This window comes from Polypterus senegalus, chromosome 14 (assembly GCF_016835505.1).
Source record: "Polypterus senegalus isolate Bchr_013 chromosome 14, ASM1683550v1, whole genome shotgun sequence".
Lineage (NCBI taxonomy): Eukaryota > Metazoa > Chordata > Cladistia > Polypteriformes > Polypteridae > Polypterus > Polypterus senegalus.
In genome coordinates this window covers 97,344,562-97,364,660 of record NC_053167.1, presented here as the reverse complement: position 1 = coordinate 97,364,660, position 20,099 = coordinate 97,344,562, and the positions used below count along the sequence as shown (strand labels likewise).

General features: G+C 37.8%; 1 protein-coding gene across 1 annotated transcript in view; it reads left to right on the top strand.

Moving 5' to 3' along the window:
* slc25a24l (solute carrier family 25 member 24, like) overlaps window positions 1–20,099 on the top strand; it is a 61,878-nt gene that overhangs the window by 7,168 nt on the left and 34,611 nt on the right. Inside the window, exons 3-6 of the mRNA XM_039736058.1 lie at window positions 5,311–5,437; window positions 6,595–6,682; window positions 8,704–8,815; window positions 11,352–11,510. Coding sequence (XP_039591992.1) covers window positions 5,311–5,437; window positions 6,595–6,682; window positions 8,704–8,815; window positions 11,352–11,510 — 486 coding nt within the window. The remainder of the gene's footprint in view (window positions 1–5,310; window positions 5,438–6,594; window positions 6,683–8,703; window positions 8,816–11,351; window positions 11,511–20,099) is intronic.

Here is a 20,099-nt window from a genome sequence, read left to right as displayed (position 1 = left end):
CCCAAGGAGACGCAGTCGCTCCTCCGAAACCCCCTCTTAAATGGTGATACAATGGGAAACAAATACAGTTTTTCTTTACCTCCTCTTTGCTCGATTAGCTGCTGGCTTACAGCTTGCACACGGCACTTTGAACATTTAAAAGCCTGTACAGCAGCTGTCGTTGTCATCTACACTTTGTCTTTTATTTCCGGCCCCGGATGTGGTTAAATCTTTTGGCACAAAGTCTCGTCTCGGGAGTTAGTCTATAATTTAAAAACAGAAAAAGAATCTGAAAATCTAACATCATCACATTAAAGTTCGATACATTCTGAAAAGATTAATACCAAACATATACAGTATATGTAGGTTTTAAAATTAGCCCGATTTAAAGTGTAACAAAAAACATGACATAAAAAGTCACGTAAAATTGTTGCACAAAATCATTGCACTTTTAGGCTTAGGATTATATATATAGAGAGTAGATTTATTTATTATAAATTTTGCACTGCACTTCGGACACTGATTTGTTGACTTGCTTTGATTTTAAAATAAAAGCACTGAGCACCTTTGTACTTGCAATGTGTTGTGTGTGTCCTCATCTGCCTGGCTCATCCTGTTACATTATCAGTGGTGTTGGGTTCAAGAGGCTCCCAAAACAGAGGTGGAAGGGTGGAGCCAATCCACACTGTCACATTGTCTTGGACTCTGTCAAACATTCACCTTTTTTAATAGATTCATAGAAACTGAAGACAAGCTGTTTATATATATCACAATGCAAGATAAATGCACGGTATGTGAAATATCCACAACTGTTGAAATAAAGAAACTTTATTCACTTACTAAATGAACAATACAGATTGAAATCAAAAATAAAACCAGCAGTAATGCACTTTTCCCCATGACTGATGCACAAACGCTGACATATTACTGCATAAGAAAAATAATGAAATTACAAAAGCCCTCTTTGTTCCCACTACTAGTATTTAAAAATGGAAAGAAGTCAGTTTGAATTTGTTCAAATAAGCACTTAGTTTGCACTGATATGTCTCTTTTGCTCTAGGTGGTTAGCGCACTACTTTAGAACATTAGAACAATTTAGACTTGAACAGGCCATTTAGCCCAACAAAGCTCGCCAGTCTTATCCACTTATTTCTTCCAAAAAAACATCAAGTCTAGTTTTCAAAGTCCCTAAAGTCTGACAGTCTACCACACTACTTGGTAGCTTATCCCAAGTGTCCAGTGTTCTTTGTGTAAAGAAAAACTTCCTAATGTTTGTGTGAAATTTTCCCTTAACAAGTTTTCAACTGTATCCCCATGTTCTTGATGAACTCATTTTAAAATAACAGTCTTGATCCACTGTACTAATTCCCTTCATAATTTTAAACACTTCTATCATATCACCTATTAATCTTCTTTTGCTTAAACTGCAAAGGCTCAGCTCTTTTAATCTATCCTCATAATTCATCCCCTGTAGCCCTGGAATCAGCCTAGTTGCTCTTCTACACATATTGTGCTATATAACCTAACATTATATTCCTATCTAAATCATTTATATATATTATAAATAGCAGCAGCCCTTGTGGAGCACTACTCTTAACTTCAGCCAATTCTGATGAGGTTCCTCGCACCATCACCCTCTGCTTCCTGTGTCTGAGCCAATTCTGCACCCATCTGAAAATATCACCCTGAACTCCCACTTCTTTTAGTTTGATGCCCAACCTCTCATGTAACACCTTATCAAATGCTTTCTGAAAGTCAATATAAATAATATCATAAGCTCCACTTTGATCATATCCTTTTGTTGCTTCCTAATAGAATTCCAGCATGTTAGTAAAAAATGACCTGCCTCTTCTGAACCCATGCTTACTGTTCCAAAAAACTGTACTTACCATGTGCTGCTCAATCAGCCTATAGTTACTTGGATCTGCCCTGTCACCCATTTTACATAACAGAATGATATTTACCATTTTCCAGATATTTGGAATCTCTCCAGTGCACTGTGACTTCCTAAAAATATGTGTCAAGGTTTCATATATGTTCTCGGTAGCCTCCTTAAGAACTTGAGGGTAAATATTATCTGCTCCTGGTGATTTGTTTAATTTCAGCCTGTTTAATCTAAGCAGTACTTCTCCCTCTACAATATCTAAATCACTCCATTTCCTCACTTGTGAAGACCTCAGAAAAATGCAAGTTTGACCTCCGCCTTGACTGTTCTATTATTACTAAAATACTGAAAGAATCTCTTAGGGTAATTTTTTGCCTTATCTGCTATATTCCTCTCCAACTGTCTTTTAGCCTCCCTGATATCTTTCTTAATGGTTGCTGTCAAGTTCTCATATGCTCTATGATTCACTTTGCAGTCATTAGCCTTATATGCCTTATAAAGTTGTTTTTTCATTTGCAGTTTCTTTTTTTTAACTCTTTATTAACCCACTGTGGAGTTTAAAAAAAATTCCTATTACTTCCAAATTTAGGCATGTACAGTGCAGCCAGAAAGTATTCACAGCGCATCATTTTTTTTCACATTTTGTTATGTTACAGCTTTATTTCAAAATGGATTAAATTCAGTTTTTTTCCTCAGACTTCCACACACAACACCCCATAATGACAACGTGAAAAAAGTTTACTTGAGGTTTTTGCAAATTTATTAAAAATAAAAAAACTGAGAAATCACATGCACATAAGTATTCACAGCCTTTGCTTAATACTTTGTCGATGCACCTTTGGCAGCAATTACAGCCTCAAGTCTTTTTGAATATGATGCCACAAGCTTGGCACACCTATCCTTGGCCAGTTTTGCCCATTCCTCTTTGCAGCACCTCTCAAGCTCCATCAGGTTGGATGGGAAGCATCGGTGCACAGCCATTTTAAGATCTCTCCAGAGATGTTCAATCGGATTCAAGTCTGGGCTCTGGCAGGGCCACTCAAGGACATTGACAGAGTTGTCCTGAAGCCACTCCTTTGATATCTTGGCTGTGTGCTTAGGGTCGTTGTCCTGCTGAAAGATGAACCGTCGCCCCAGTCTGAGGTCAAGAGCGCTCTGGAGCAGGTTTTCATCCAGGATGTCTCTGTACATTGCTGCAGTCATCTTTCCCTTTATCCTGACTAGTCTCCCAGTTCCTGCCACTTAAAAACATCCCCATAGCATGATGCTGCCACCACCATGCTTCACTGTAGGGATGGTATTGGCCTGGTGATGAGCGGTGCCTGGTTTCCTCCAAACGTGACGCCTGGCATTCACACCAAAGAGTTCAATCTTTGTCTCATCAGACCAGAGAATTTTGTTTCTAATGGTCTGAGAGTCCTTCAGGTGCCTTTTGGCAAACTCCAGGCGGGCTGCCATGTGCCTTTTACTAAGGAGTGGCTTCCGTCTGGCCACTCTACCATACAGGCCTGATTGGTGGATTGCTGCAGAGATGGTTGTCCTTCTGGAAGGTTCTCCTCTCTCCACAGAGGACCTCTGGAGCTCTGACAGAGTGACCATCGGGTTCTATGTCACCTCCCTGACTAAGGCCCTTCTCCCCCGATTGCTCAGTTTAGATGGCCGGCCAGCTCTAGGAAGAGTCCTGGTGGTTTCGAACTTCTTCCACTTACGGATGATGGAGGCCACTGTGCTCATTGGGACCTTCAAAGCAGCAGACATTTTTCTGTAACCTTCCCCAGATTTGTGCCTCGAGACAATCCTGTCCTTTTTGACTTCATGCTTGGTTTGTGCTCTGACATGAACTGTCAACTGTGGGACCTTCTATAGACAGGTGTGTGCCTTTCCAAATCATGTCCAATCAACTGAATTTACCACAGGTGAACAACAATTAAGCTGCAGAAACATCTCAAGGATGATCAGGGGAAACAGGATGCACCTGAGCTCAATTTTGAGCTTCATGGCAAAGGCTGTGAATACTTATGTACATGTGCTTTCTAAATTTTTTTATTTTTAATAAATTTGCAAAAATCTCAAGTAAACTTTTTTCACGTTGTCATTATGGGGTGTTGTGTGTAGAATTCTGAGGAAAAAAATGAATTTAATTCATTTTGGAATAAGGCTGTAACATAACAAAATGTGGAAAAGGTGATGTGCTGTGAATACTTTCCGGATGCACTGTACCTGTTCTGCATTACATGTTAAACATTTTTAAACCTGTCCCACTGCTCCTCGAATGTCTCCACACTTAAAAGCTTATCCCAGTCCACCAAACAGCAACCCCACCTCCTTTTCTGTCCTGTCTGTCCTTCCTAAAAATGTGTATCCCTCTATGTTGCACTCATCTCCATCTTTGCTATTTAGCCCAATTTCTGTTATTGCTATAATATCATAATTATGCTCTGCTACATACAGATTCAACTCACTTACCTAATTTTTGATACTTCTAGCACTAAGACAAGCTATTTTTAATGTGTTACTCCTTCCACATTTGGGTTATTTTTTACATTACTCATTTTTATTTCTATACCATTGTTTGTTCCTCCATGTATAGATCTAAGCCTGGCCAGTCCTAAACTCCATGCCCCCATTCCATAGTTTAACTGATAAAGAACAACTATTTTAGAGTGCAAGTAAGCAAAAGTGATTCAGAATTTTTAATCCAAAACTGTGGGTTTAGGGGAGTTCAGTTGAGGGGGTGACACCAACTTTGACCCCTAAGGCACTGGGTCCAAGTTAGTGTATTGAATGAAACCCAGATTTCATATTTATTTCTCACTTGACAGCTCTGTAATCAGCATTTTTAAGTATGCACTTACATATGTGTGGGGTCAAAGGCAAACAGCGCATTCTGACACTATTGATTTGCTGATGTTGATTTTCTTGTTATGAGATATCCAGAAATTGCTTTAATAAAGAAAGTCATTATTATAGCCAATGTTTTGTATAAACAGTTAACATTTTTGAATGCCTATTTGAACTTCATATCTGAAGACCAGAATACAGTTCTTGTATATTTTTCTTACAGTTGAGTTACAGCTTCAAAGCAGAGACACAGCTCTTGAATCCTTGCTCTAAATTTTAGTCATGTTTTCTCCATTTACTCACACATCACAGCATGATGAGTTTTAGGTTAGTCAGTGACCCTAAGTTGTACTTACAGTTTGTGTGTGCATTAGAGTGCTCTTCATTGGATTGGTATCCAGTTCAGTGTTGGTTTTTGCCATGTGTCTAGTGCTATTGGTGCCTCTACACACTGGATAAGTGGGTTCTTATCTTTTGAATTTTTGGTTTGGTAGCAATGGAAATTTTATATTTGAGAAAATAAAGTTCCATCAGTTTTTAAACATGAAGAAAAGTTTTTTTTACCATTGCATTCGCTTGAAAAGTAATCGCAAATGTTTTCACAGGTCACATTAAGTGCCTATGACAGAAGTAATGACAGCCAACTGGATTATGAAGAGTTTCTTAGTTACATAAAGGATAGTGAAAAGAAGTGGAAAATAAACTTCAAGTTAATTGATAAAAATGACAGTGGTAAGTAGAAACTATGAAAAAAAAATATTGAATAGTGAATGAAACCCAGTGTAAGGTGGCACAGTAGATTAATACTGTTCCCATATTGAGCCAGTGTTCCTGCTTCAAATTTCATGCCAGGTCATGTTTGTATATTCTCACCAAATCCATAGGATTTTCCATGGGTACTGTGATTTTCCTGTTACATCTCAAAGTCATGTATATTAGGCTAACGTCATATCATATATCATATAAGTGAGTAGGTCCTGCACTATGCTGATTCCTGTACTGTGCCCAATGCTGGCAGAACAGGCTCTGGCCTTCCACAAGCCTGAGCTGATTTAAGAAAGCCAGAGGATATTTATGTTATATTATGAAGTGAAGTATTCTTTTCTTGACTGTAGATTTCCAGATTACATTAGGCTTTAAAGCTCACAATCAGGAAGTTTTCCTAATAGTGAGTCTGCCAAGATGGCTTGCTGAGAAGTGCAGGTGCTATTAAACAAGTTCTGGCTATATGTGTCCATGAAATGGGGAGAACATCCAATTGCTTACCTCTGTTTTTTATGTTCAGAGTTTGTGTGATATCAGTTCCCCCTCCAGTGGCCTTATTGTTAAGGGTTTGTGTTAATTGTTCATGGTCGCTTGGGCATTCTTCACATGCTCACAATTCCTAAGGGGAGTTGTGTCTTTCACTAAAATCTGCAGCTCCAGGACTGAGTTAACAGCCTCTGAGGTAAACCTTCTAATAATAAGACTGAGCATCTTTTGTGAGGCATTTGCATGTTCTCCTCATGTCCACATGGCTGTTGTCTTGCATATCCTAGACATGTGCATCATGTGCATGTTAGCTCATTTGACATCGCTGTACTGTCCTGACATGACTGCAATGTGTATCAGGGTGCCATGTGTTACTCCCATTTGTTTCTTAAGTGGTCCCAAATGCCATGGCCATGTATGGCACTCCTTTTTTAGCAAACAGCAGGTTAAAATAATGGATGAATGAAGGATGTTTCTAGCAGTCGTTGTAACACTTATTTTTCAAAAAGAATGAATTCTTTGGTAAAATTTCAAGTTCAATATTCACACTAAATATTTGATAATTAGAGTTTTTCTGAGTTTTAGTTCTGTTAAGAACATTTTGAAAAAAATAACTTTATAATTTTTTGTCCCAACAGGATTTATTGACCAGGAAGATATTATGAATTTGTTTAAGGACGTAGGACTACACATATCAAAAGCAAATGCTGCGGATATAATAAAAAAGTAAGAGATGTTTAGTATTTTACTATAATGTATAATTGAGTTAAATACAGAATTTACAACTTTAATTTTATACAATAAAAATTGATAGGGGTAACATTATAAAAACAGGCACATGTAAGTTTTTGTATCTAGCATGTGAAAGGACAATGCATATTGAGCCATAACTGGAGTGCAGAGATCTATCCATGTACAGCATTTTTAATGAAAATAGTGTTTTGATGAATTCAGACAGACTAAGTGTGCTAGAAATAGGTTTAGACAAAGTAACAAAGAAACTAACAAACTCCAAAACAAACTCTAGTGCTCAGTCCAGCTTTCCTTAGCCCTAATGCTTTAGTGGCCTGGCTTACACCATTTTTTGCCTTTCAAGTACCATAAATCCATATTCCCACTAAACTCAACTTCCATCACTCTGTTATTCTTTCACCCTTTTTCTCTCATTTTCTAGAATGTAAGGTTCCTTTCTCCTTGCTGGTGAAGTTTCATCATTTCCTGACTCCAGGCTCACTGGAGCACTGGCAATGGATGCTCTTCAAAACATCATCTTAGAATTAGTTTACATCTGGGGTCAGGAATATTGTATGCAATTTCAGAGTTGCTATCTCACAGTGGCACCTACCAAGAAAGGAGGACTTGGAGTCCAGTGGTTCAGGACTGCTTCTGATCTGCCTGTTCTCCTCTGTGTCCTGCTTATAAGGCTGTATCTTGTCGTACATGGGATGATCTACAATCAGTTCATTATTGCCTCTTGTAATTGGACCATTGGCCACCCAGAATTTGAATTAATTTGCTTACCCTCTAGTATCCCGGAGGAGTACAGCAGACTTCATTATAAGATTTCAAAGCATCTAACTCATAATAACTTCCCCTGGATATTCACATCTTGAACATACTTTATAATGGTAATGTATACAATTCTATAGCAGCCTATATCTTGTTTAAGCCGGTGTTCTTTTAACTGGTTATCTTGGCTTGAACAGTGCAATTAAAATAAAATATACTTAGAAGTTTAAATACAGTTTCAGTCCTTTCATTATTATTCTTTCATTAATACCATATATTAATTAATCTTTATTATATACTGTTCCTTTCATAATGGGCATCACCAATAAAAAACAGAGCCATCAAATAACAAATTGTGTACCTTTAAATTCTTTAAATTACTTCTCTGATATAGCTCCATTGTCATTCACTTAAATGAATGAATTACATTGGTGAATAGTGACATTATTTAGTTTAAGTAAATAAGTAAATAAAATCAACAAATCAAATGAGTTTGCTCTCTGAGATGAACAAAATTAATTGACTAAAATGACCATCCACAGTTAGATTCACTGTTTCTAAATCAGTCTGGCAGCTTTCACATTACTTTCCAGTCTGCATCATTAGAAAATAGGCAGAGTGTCACAGTACATTAATATACATTCAAACATAGTAAATATTTGTATGATCTGTTTTATTGCCTTTTATGAAGAAATTTTAAAATGTGAAGAAAACAATACAGCAGCGTATACATCTACTGGAGACAGATAGCTTTACACTCACTCATTAAGCACATTAAACAAGTCAGCAAAGAATTGAATTAATGACTGCATACTATCCGAGAATGAAAACCTGAAAATACTGTTATTCAGCAAAAGCCAAAACGTAAGTTAAATCCACTTCAACCCCAGGGGCATAAATCACAGCTTCATTTTCACAGTATGCATCTTGTTTAATATTTTTATTGGGTAGTAAAGTGGAGCAGCAGATAGCACTGCTCCAGGAGAATGGGTTTGAATCCCAGCTGGGCATTGTCTGTGTAGAATTTTCTTGTTATTTGTGTGTGTGCGTGTGCGTGTGTGTGTGTGTGTGTGTGTTGTTTAGTCACATGACAATTCCTAATTGGCCTAGTGTGTGGGTGTGGTGGCTGCTTTTAATACTGTACATATGACAGAAACACCTTACTGCCCCTTTACTGTTACTGTAGATTATATTTTGAAGTGTTTTTGTAAATAATAATTATTTCATGCATTTTAAAGGATGGATGCAGATGGTTCTATGACTGTTGACTGGGATGAATTCCTTCATCACGTTGTCCTGAGTACATCAAACAATATTGAAGAACTTGTTTCATTTTGGAGACAAACAATGGTAATCAGCATGCAAGGTGCATTATTAGTTTAACTGAACTGAGTCTTTCTTTGCCTTTATGATTACAAACAATGTCAGAAAGTCAGTAACATGAGTAATGAAGAACACAAGTTACATAAAAATGAATCTTCAGATAGGTGTTGTTTTTTAATTGGATCAAAAATTTACATTTTGGCATGCTCAGGGTCATAAAGAAATAAATTAGGAAAATCTATCCATAACATTCATGTGCATTCAGAGATAGTTAACTTTTTGAAAGTTAAAAATTTTTATTTTTTATTTACTTTATTAAAGTGAGAGATATCACATTTTTTGTTAAATACAGTATGTATATAACAGAGATAATAGAATGCAACTGCATGTATTTGCAGAATATAGTTGCTTTTTAATGTCATTTTAAAGCATCAAGGCTTGTGGCTGCTGATGTACCTTGCATAGGCCTTGAATTCCAACTTGGGTCATGTAAATAATTCCATTTCTTGCACTATTTTTAGTTGATGATTGATTGTAGAGGGTGTATGGTAAATTGTAGGTGAAATTTGTTAAATATAATATTTCTGAAAGGTAAGTTAAAATCTTTTCTGAAGCCTGCCCTGAAATGAGTCATTATTTAAGCTGCTGGCACAAACACTTTGCTAGAATTTCAATAAATTGTAATAGAATTTATTTTGCTGTCCAGAATGGCTATCGAAACTGAGAAAAATACCTTAGTTGCAACAACCTTTCTTAAGGGGTACATTTTAAAGACTAAATTATTCAATATTTCAGGTTGCAAAATGCTTCTCTGTTTTATGATAGATAATTCTGAAAAATTGTCAATGCTTTTTGAAAGGGAAATTCTAAGAATTTATAGAGTGCACTCTTTTCAAGATATTTCAACAAAATTAAACTGAAATGTACATGAAGAATAGGAGTATCACTTTTCAACAAATTTCATTTGCTGTGAGCAGAGTGGTTCTTTCACATTTTATATGACTGCATCTAAAAATGCTGGTCAGGGCAAAACCCACATTTGGGCATAGCAGTTTAAAGCATAGGTGACTGCTAAGGAATGTTTAGTTGGACTGTGTGCTTCACTGATGAAGACATTCAAGCTTGCTAATGTTTCATGTGGAACACTGCCTAAAGTGATGTCAACATAGGGAGGACATCATTAACAAAGAACAAGTGTAGTTAAAAGTACATTTTCCTGGACTGTGATGCTAAGACCCTATTATGAAGTACAACACTAAGTAGGCAAGTGCTTCCCTGTACATTTGCTTGAATTGAATATGAGCCGTCAGTTTTATCAAGAAACTTTACAGACCTGGATTTTATGGTTTGTCTACAATGTCAGTCCTGGAAAGTTAGGTGTTTGTTCCAAGCCAATTGTTTAATTACAAACTAATCCTTGCTAAAAACTGATCTCATTTATGTTAAGCCTTGTTAGTATTTTTGTTGTGCCATTTCAGCTCATTCTTATATTTTAAATTGTCCCTTTCCAAAGGTAACATCAAAAATGATTTGTAGCCCAAAACAGATGTGTAATTCTTAATTCTTCAAATTTTCACTTCAGTTTCCTTCACAGTATCTTCTTAAACCAGATATTCTAATTCACAATGAATACACAAAAGTGTAAATGAAAACAAGTTAGTTGGAGAACTGTTGGTTTCTTTGTCATTTATATCTTATTGCTAACTAGCTGTGTTACTTGTTGAAAACAAACAATAGAATAAACTTTAAAATATTTGATCTATTTTGCCTTACATATAACCTCAGTGTCCTCAGTCCTACACCTTTTTCATTTTTTAAATTGTCCCTTGTGTGTCTTGGCTATTTTGCCTTACTCTTTATCCTACACCTTTTTCAATTACATTCCTTTCATAATTATAGATTATCTCTCCAAAGTGCAACATACGCTATGCTTACTGTCTATGTATTCTAATTTTAGGACACTTCATCCTTAGCACTATTATCAGAATATACTTTGTTTCATTCTCATGGCTACAGGAGCATCCGTATCCCCATTTAAATAAGAGTTTAAGCCACTAAATTTGTCCTGATTCACATAATAGTGTACAGTGTACTATTTTTTTAGGTCCCAGCAGCCAGTACGCTGCCTTTCCACATCTCTGCCACTTTCTCCCTTGGGTTTCTTGTAGATGATCTATTTAAAAAACAGAGTATTCATCTGATTTTTAAATTTTCAGTCCTTATTCGGAATTAAACATTGTTTTTTTTAAATGGTAGACTACCTTCTCAATTTTTAGTTTTACTTTACTAATCTATTTTAAATATATTGTTTAGTATTAGGTCCTTAAACTTTATGAAATTAAATATGTTACTGTATATGGTTAATATCCTCTTCCAAACCAATTTTATCTTTCCCAGTATTTTTTCCATCTGTTGTGTTATTTCTAATAAATGTTAATTAACCCAAGAACTAAAGCTATGCAAGATTGTGGGCAATGTTACTTCAGTGGCTTTGAAAACTGTATTTCCAATTTTCTATGTTTTCCATGTTCTCTTTTTATAGTTTCCATTTAACTTTGTCTAGGTGTTTGATGTTGGAGAAAGCTTGTCTATGCCAATGCAATTCTCTCAAAAGGAGATTGACTCAGGAGTTGCAACTCAACTAATCATCATAGGGGGGATTGCAGATGTGGTGTCTAGGACTGTGACAGCACCGATTGATAGACTGAAAACCCAGCTACAGGTATTTAAACTCTCACCCTCATTTAATCTGGGCATTTGTGTATACCAAAGAAAACAGTTTCTTGGTAACTGGATAATTTTCTTAAGCGCTTCAAAGATTTTTTTATGCTCTTTTCACTTATGTTATTGAGGTGAAATATGTCCATATACTGGACAAGGAGCAAAAATAACACAACCAGATAGAATTTAATATATTTAGCTTCAGCAGTATATCCTGGTTTTCCATTGTCTTGCTAAATCTGAACTTGATATTTCTAATTTTATACGGAAGCTCTGAACCGCACAGTGAAAAAAATTACGGGATAATAACCCTTATCTCGTACGTACGTGAAAGTATCTTGTACGTACGTGAAAACATCTCGTACGTACGTGAAAGTATCTTGTACGTACGAGATATTTTCACGTACGTACGAGATGTTTTCACGTACGTACGTGATAAACTTAGATTACAATATTACAAAAGTGTGCTTCGGGGCTTCCTAATTACGCCTTACCAAGGCTGTGGCGCTTCAGTTTGACGTCACTTCCAGCGCTTGTAGCGCGGTGATATAAAAAAGCAGACGGATGGGCTTTTATTTATTAAAGGAGTGTGGGATGGTTAGAGTTGGGTTTAACAGCAGCATGCAATACCTACGTCAGGTAATGCCCAGAACGAAATGCACCTCGCATACCCCATTACACTATGGTTAAGGGTAGGCTTGTGGGAGGGTAAGGGTTTAGTTTACATGTATTCGTCTGCATACTCGTGCGGAGCACCTGAGGAGATCTGGTGTTTTGTTTCTTCCTGGGAAACAATTTCGTGCGTACAACTTACTATCTCGTGTCCACCACTTACCATAGCCTGCGCACCAGGTTATTTAAAGTCGCACCTGCCAATATTGCGTGTGCACCGCATTCTTTCAGATGAGCACCAAATGCCGTCGCGTGCTACTGTACATCATTTTCTGGAAACAGGACATATCACTGAACAGTCTGATGTTTTCCTCATACAGTTACAGTCCACAGAAATGAATATTGGCAAGTTTATAAAGGCAGGCTATGCATTCAAGCCCAGATCGTTAAATCCGCGAAGCAGCACCACTAACCAATGCACTAATTTATAGTAAAAGGAAATTACATTAGTTAGCCATTTACTTTCTAGCCCGCAGCTTGTTATTCGCACAAGTTACGAAAGGAATTCATATTTCACGTATTTAGTGCGTGTGAAGTTTACCCAGTTCAACGCGGGTTCACTAATTCAATTCTCTGGTAAACCTAGCACACTCGATCGCATATCTGAACTAATGAACTGTGTGATTTAACGTGCATCTAAAGAGTTAAATCCAAATCGGGCCACTGTTAACTCCTGCCGTTTTCAGACAAGAAATGTACCCTTGCTAAAAAGCCAAACTTGAATATCCTAGTGAAATCCACTGGCAAACCTGGCACACTGGGTCACCCGTTGCATTGTGCAAAACGAACTGCGATCTTTAAAAGTACAGCAGAGATCGTGTTGCGGCGCATTTTTATTGTCACGTATTTGACAAGATGGATCCCTAAGTTAAATGTGACACTTACAGGTAATCTAACTTAGACACCATTTAAATATTCGACTACGCCACCCAGTTTATTAAGAGAATGGGAACTCCTGAAATTTACCAATAATAGCACACAGGTTTCTTTAAATTGGGCGGAGAGTAAACACACAATGAAAGACACAACAGTAATTTCAGGGAAAGCAACAGTAACTTCTATTACACCAGACAATAATAAGTACATTAAAAAGATAAATGAACATAAACCAAATCTAACAGTATCATGAAGAAATTTTATTTTTTTGAAAGGAAAGCACACAGTCCACACTCTAAAAGTCCATTAAAACAGAATTGGATGATACAACCTGTAGTGGTGCAAAGTCCAGTTTGTTCTCAGTGTTACCCCAACACTTAATTGTTCAACTGTCCACGGATACACTCTGTTCACTGGACACTCGTTTCCCAAGAAAAGTTTTGTCAGAATCGTGGAATCCCTGTCGGCGTCTCTTCGTTGTTCCTTTTTTTTCAACCTGGGCTCCTTGCATTGCTGTGAATTAGGCACGCCTTATTTCTTGTCTGCCAGCTTTGCTCAGTCCTTTCATTCGGCTTCCCTCTCTCGCTGGACCCACAACCGGCATCTCCTTGTAGAGCAGTCTCTTCCTCCCTGGAAGTATTGCCGTCCTTGTGCCTCACGTCGTGCCAGCCACTTACCCTTGTCAGCCTGTGAGCCCCTGTGCTCTGTCCGAGTGTCTTGGCTGTGTTCTCCGTGGACTGTCCCCCCTTTGACATAAATAGCAGGTAATACTTCCTTAGTCCAAACGTAAGGAAATTCATTGACTAACTTGCCCTGTTATCGGTGATGCGAAGAAGACACTTTCTTTCAGTTGACTGTGATATATAATATGCGCTCTAAAGAGTGAAATCGATTTGGATCTCTTTAATATATTTATTTATTTATTTATTTATTTATATATATATATTCACCTAAAGGATTATTAGGAACACCTGTTCAATTTCTCATTAATGCAATTATCTAATCAACCAATCACATGGCAGTTGCTTCAATGCATTTAGGGGTGTGGTCCTGGTCAAGACAATCTCCTGAACTCCAAACTGAATGTCAGAATGGGAAAGAAAGGTGATTTAAGCAATTTTGAGCATGGTATGGTTGTTGGTGCCAGACGGACCGGTCTGAGTATTTCACAATCTGCTCAGTTACTGGGATTTTCACGCACAACCATTTCTAGGGTTTACAAAGAATGGTGTGAAAAGGGAAAAATATCCAGTATGCGGCAGTCCTGTGGATGAAAATGCCTTGTTGATGCTAGAGGTCAGAGGAGAATGGGCCGACTGATTCAAGCTGATAGAAGAGCAACTTTGACTGAAATAACCACTCGTTACAACCGAGGTATGCAGCAAAGCATTTGTGAAGCCACAACACGCACAACCTTGAGGTGGATGGGTTACAACAGCAGAAGTCTCCACCGGGTACCACTCATCTCCACTACAAATCGGAAAACGAGGCTACAATTTGCACGAGCTCACCAAAATTGGACAGTTGAAGACTGGAAAAATGTTGCCTGGTCTGATGAGTCTCGATTTCTGTTCAGACATTCAAATGGTAGAGTCAGAATTTGGCGTGAACAGAATGAGAACATGGATCCTTCATGCCTTGTTACCACTGTGCAGGCTGGTGGTGGTGGTGTAATGGTGTGGGGATGTTTTCTTGGCACACTTTAGGCCCCTTAGTGCCAATTGGGCATCGTTTAAATGCCACGGGCTACCTGAGCATTGTTTCTGACCATGTCCATCCCTTCATGACCACCATGTACCCATCCTCTGATGGCTACTTCCAGCAGGATAATGCACCATGTCACAAAGCTCGAATCATTTCAAATTGGTTTCTTGAACATGACAATGAGTTCACTGTACTAAAATGGCCCCACAGTCACCAGATCTCAACCCAATAGAGCATCTTTGGGATGTGGTGGAACAGCAAGAGCTATCCTATCGTGGGCCCTGGATGTGCATCCCACAAATCTCCATCAACTGCAAGATGCTATCCTATCAATATGGGCCAACATTTCTAAAGAATGCTTTCAGCACCTTGTTGAATCAATGCCATATAGTAGAATTAAGGCAGTTCTGAAGGATAGATAGGGGATCAAACACCGTATATATATAGTATGGTGTTCCTAATAATAGATTTAGGTGAGTGTGTATATATATATATAGAGATATATATATATATAGAGATATATATATAGAGAGAGATATATATATATATATATTTAGATAGATATATTTTTGCCCAGACCAACCCGAGTATAGTCAAATTGACTAGTAAATTTAGCATACATCTGTCTTCATATAAACGGCACAAGACTGATTGTAATATTGAACTCTAAATTGTTAAATCAGTTTGGCTCACTTTCATTTTACAGTTCTGTAACAAGACAGACTGCAGTTAGATTTTGACACCCAAATGCGGATACAAGTCCTTTTTTCTAGCAAAGTTTACACATTCCCATATTAGCAACAAGTCGGACTCCGCTGTTTAAGGGGCAATCAGGTTAAATAACCATCCGTGCCTCTGATATGTAATAAAACTGAAAGAAGGTGTCTTTATTTTTTTCCCATTACCGTAAAAACAATGGCATCATAAGTTAGCCAATTAATATACCAAGTGTACCTACATTTGGGCTAAGCAAGTATTACCTATTAGTGATCCATCCTGTCAAAAACGTGACAATAAAAAACGGCAGCAACACGATTTAGATCTCTGCTGTACTTTTAAAGATCGCAGTTCATTTTGCACAATGCAACGGGTGACCCAGTGTGCCAGGTTTGCCAGTGGATTTCACTAGGATATTCAAAAGTTTGGCTTTTTAACAAGGGTACATTTGTTGTCTGAAAACGGCAGGAGTTAAAGTGGCCCGATTTGGATCTAACTCTTTAGATGCACGTTAAATCCCACAGTTCATTGGTGCAGATAAGCGATCGAGTGTGCTAGGTTTACCAGAGAATTAAATTAGTGAACCCGCATTGAACTGGGTAAAGTTCACACGCAGTAAATACGTGAAATATGAATTCCTTTCGTAACTTGTGCGAATAACAAGCTGCGGGCTAGAAAGTAAATGGCTAACTAATGTAATTTCCTTTTACTATAAATTAGTGCATTGGTTAGCGGTGCTGCTTCGCGGATTTAACGATCTGGGCTTGAATGCATAGCTTGATTTTATAAACTTGCCAATATTAATTTATGTGGACTGTAACTGTATGAGGAAAACATCAGACTGTTCAGTGATATGTCCTGTTTCCAGAAAATGATGTACAGTAGCACGCGATGGCATTTGGTGCTCATCTGAAAGAATGCGGTGCACACGCAGTATTGGCAGATGCGACCTTAAAAGTGCCTGGTGCACAGGCTATGGTAAGTGGTGGGCACGAGATAGTAAGTTGTACGCACGAAATTGTTTCCCAGGAAGAAAAAAAACACCAGATCTCTTCAGTTGCTCCGTACGAGTGTGCAGACGAATACCTGTAAACATAAAGCACGTAACTAAACCGTTACCCTCCCACAAGCCTAATCTTAACCATAGTGTAACGGGGTATACGATGGGCATTTCGTGACTGACGTTCTGGGCATTACCTGACGTAGGTACTGCAAGCTGCTGTTAAACCCAACTCTAACCATCCCACACTCCTTTAATAAATAAAAGCCCATTCATCTACTTTTTTATTTTACCACGCTACAAGTGCTGGAAGTGACGTCAAACTAAAGCGCCATGGCCTTGGTAAGTTCGTAATTAGGAATCCCCGAAGCACACTTTTGTAATATTTTAATCTAAGTTTATCTCGTACATGCGTGAAAGTATTTTCATGTACGTACGAGATAAGGGTTATCCCATAATTTTTTTCACTGTGCGGTTCAGAGCTTCCGAGAATATAGATAGTTAGGGGGAAAAAAGTAGCTCTTGTCTGCAATTGATCTGGACATGCTTTGGACTCTGAGAGGAATGAAGGTGTCCAAGGAAGAAAATTGAAGCAGGAAAGACCAGGGGCCTCATGTATAAATGGTGCGTATGTACAAAAATGTTGCGTACAAACGTTTTCACACTCAAATTGCGATGTATAAAACCTAAACTTGCCATAAAGCCATGCACATTTTCACGGTAGTTCCAACCCAGGCATACACAAGTTCTCCTCTCGGTTTTGCAAACTGGTAGCACCAGACATCAAAGCAGTGCTACTGTTCCTGTGTGGTTACCCTTTATTTTTTAGATCCTCATCCCTGACGTGGCTTTATCACATACACTGACACTAACTGCATATTGTTTATTAGTTTAAGGCATCTGATTGTAATTAACCTGTAACAATATAATGGTCCACAGAATAGTCAAATTATTCTAAATACCATAGTAGCTTTAGTGTTGTTACTCTCACTGTACCTTTTTCTTCTTCTTCTTTCAGCTGCTCCCGTTAGGGGTTGCCACAGCGGATCATCTTTTTCCATATTACTCTCACTGCACCACTCGTATTTATATCACTGTATCAGAGTGGGGAATCACCGCTCAGCAGCTGATTGGAAAGAGAATTATCGGGATACAGCATCAAGCACATGCTGCCTGTTGCTGCCCATACGGCAAACGCTTCAGAGCCTATCCTCGCAGTTCAGAAACAGTTTCATCCCAAGAACTATAAACACACTCAATCAGTCCATCAAGTGCTCCTTGTAGAATGCTTTGTACTTATAAGTACAATTACCTCATTGTAAACTTGCAATACAATTATAATATTGTACAACCTGGGCCACTTTATAAAGCCCGTATTTACATATGATGACGATATCATTTTTAGGATGAAATACAGCAAAATATGTTTATTATATTATACAGATAAAACTTTAACTTCATTTAAATAATCTAGATTTTTAATAATTAAACATGTGAGGACACGGTGCCACAGCATTGTTCCTGCCTCACGCTGTATTCTTGCTGTGGTTTGCGCGACACTGGAAGGAAAGGTGGATAGAATAATTAAACATGTACTACGAAGATATTTCAATGTTCCTTAAAAGTTTTGAAGAATCGGCGTTCTAAGCTTAAAGATGGCTTAACGTCTATTACAGAGCTGATTGTGTGGCGACTGGGTATTTGGAGAAAGAAAAGTAAGGACAGGAATTGGGGGTTAGTATGTTTGAAAGAGAAAGTACTGCTGTAATAAATTATTTCATTGAAGGTCGCGCACAGCAAAGCAAGCATCTTGCGTGAGGCAGGAACAATCACTGCGCCACCGTGTTCCCATGTTTAATAACATGCTTTAACTCCTATCATCATGAAAATGATATCAAGTATACATCTCAGTATTTTAAGTATTCAGAGAGCTGTAATATCACAAATGTAATGGATTCTGTGTCCTGTTGGAGGAACAGAAAGCCGGTTTAAGAAGCACATATTGATTCACACACACAGAGCACATAGAAGATCAAATACAAAACAAAGCATTTAATGTGCTACTTTTTTTAACAATGGGATTTGAGAAACTAGTAAATTAAACAATTTTAAGATGAAGTTTATGATGTTCTACTTTAATGACAAAAAAAAATACTTGATTAAAGTGGAAATGTCGAGATTAAAGTTGACATTTCGTGCTTTTTTCCCCACTGTGGGCCTATTTTTTTTCCTGTACCCTAATAAGCTTTCATATGACACTCAGACAGTGGGCTACGGCTTGCCTTTTCACTGCGACTTTGATATCTGACAACTTCTTTTTTATTTCTGGCACTGTGTGACTTTGTGAACTTGAGCTTTCGAGTTTCTCCGACACTCTGTGTCACTTGATCAACTTCCTTTTGTTGTTTATACCACTGTTTAAACCAACAAATAGTACGTTTTTCCTTGCCTCCACTTGGTATTTGCTGAAATGCTTCTATTTTCCCTGTGCTTTTGCCATTGTCTTTTAACAGGAGGCTGAGCTTAAGGGCTATTTATATTGATTTGCATATTCAAAGAGGCATAATTCTGTGAGGAGACGGGGCGGGACAGCAGGCGCGTGTACGTACAGAACTTTTCACTCTGACCGGGATTTATGTAGCAGAAGGCGTTCGCACAGATTTATGCATCTGGATTTTTTTTGTGCATACGAACATTTGCACTTTTGTGCTTACACCATGTTATAGTGTGAGTTCTACGCATGCCGTTATGCATGAGGCTCCAGGAGTTGTCATAGATGAAGTTGCCAAAAATGTTGTCTAGGAATAGGCTGGGGTTGGTAGTACCAGAATAAACAAAACAACTGATCCTCAAACCAAAAATACAAAAGCAAAAGCTTACTTACATACTTTATCTGCTCCAAATTATACCTTACAGTGTTGGGGTCTTGAGCGACTGATTATATTTTTCCCTATCTTTTGCTAGGATCTTCATTTGTTCCATAAAGATCCCTCTCTTTCTGGTTCCTTCTTTGATGTTTTCTTCCAAAATGACTTTAGGTTTTCTCCCAGGTGTTTTTTTTCCTTCACCCTTCATTTCAAACACCTTTATTGTGATAATTTGTTTCACTCCACCTTATTATACGTCTGACGCACTCTGGGCCCCCTGGAGGTAGTAACAAAAGAGAGAATTAAAACAAAAGCAAGTGCCATTATGAACAATGCTGCAAATCCACTCTCTGACACAACAACACTGAGTACTTTCTGCCAACAATTTTTTCAGCATAAGTGTGTCAAGAAACGCTTCTGGGGCTCCTTTAATAGTAAGGAGCAATATGTTTTATAACACCTCTCTGTGACTGTGACTGCCAAGTGAGAAGTTTCCTTTTCTTTCCCATTGTTTTCTTTGTTCAAATCAAAGTGTGTGTGTGTGTGCGTGTGCATGTATATCTATCTATCTATCTATCTATCTATCTATCTATCTATCTATCTATCTATCTATCTATCTATCTATACTACACTACTGTTATTTTAGGTCTTTATTTATCCATATTGGCCAAAATTCTGCAGCATATAATAAAGTTGGTACATATATGGTTTAATAAAGATATCATCTCCATCTTTACACTTGTTTTTTTTTTTC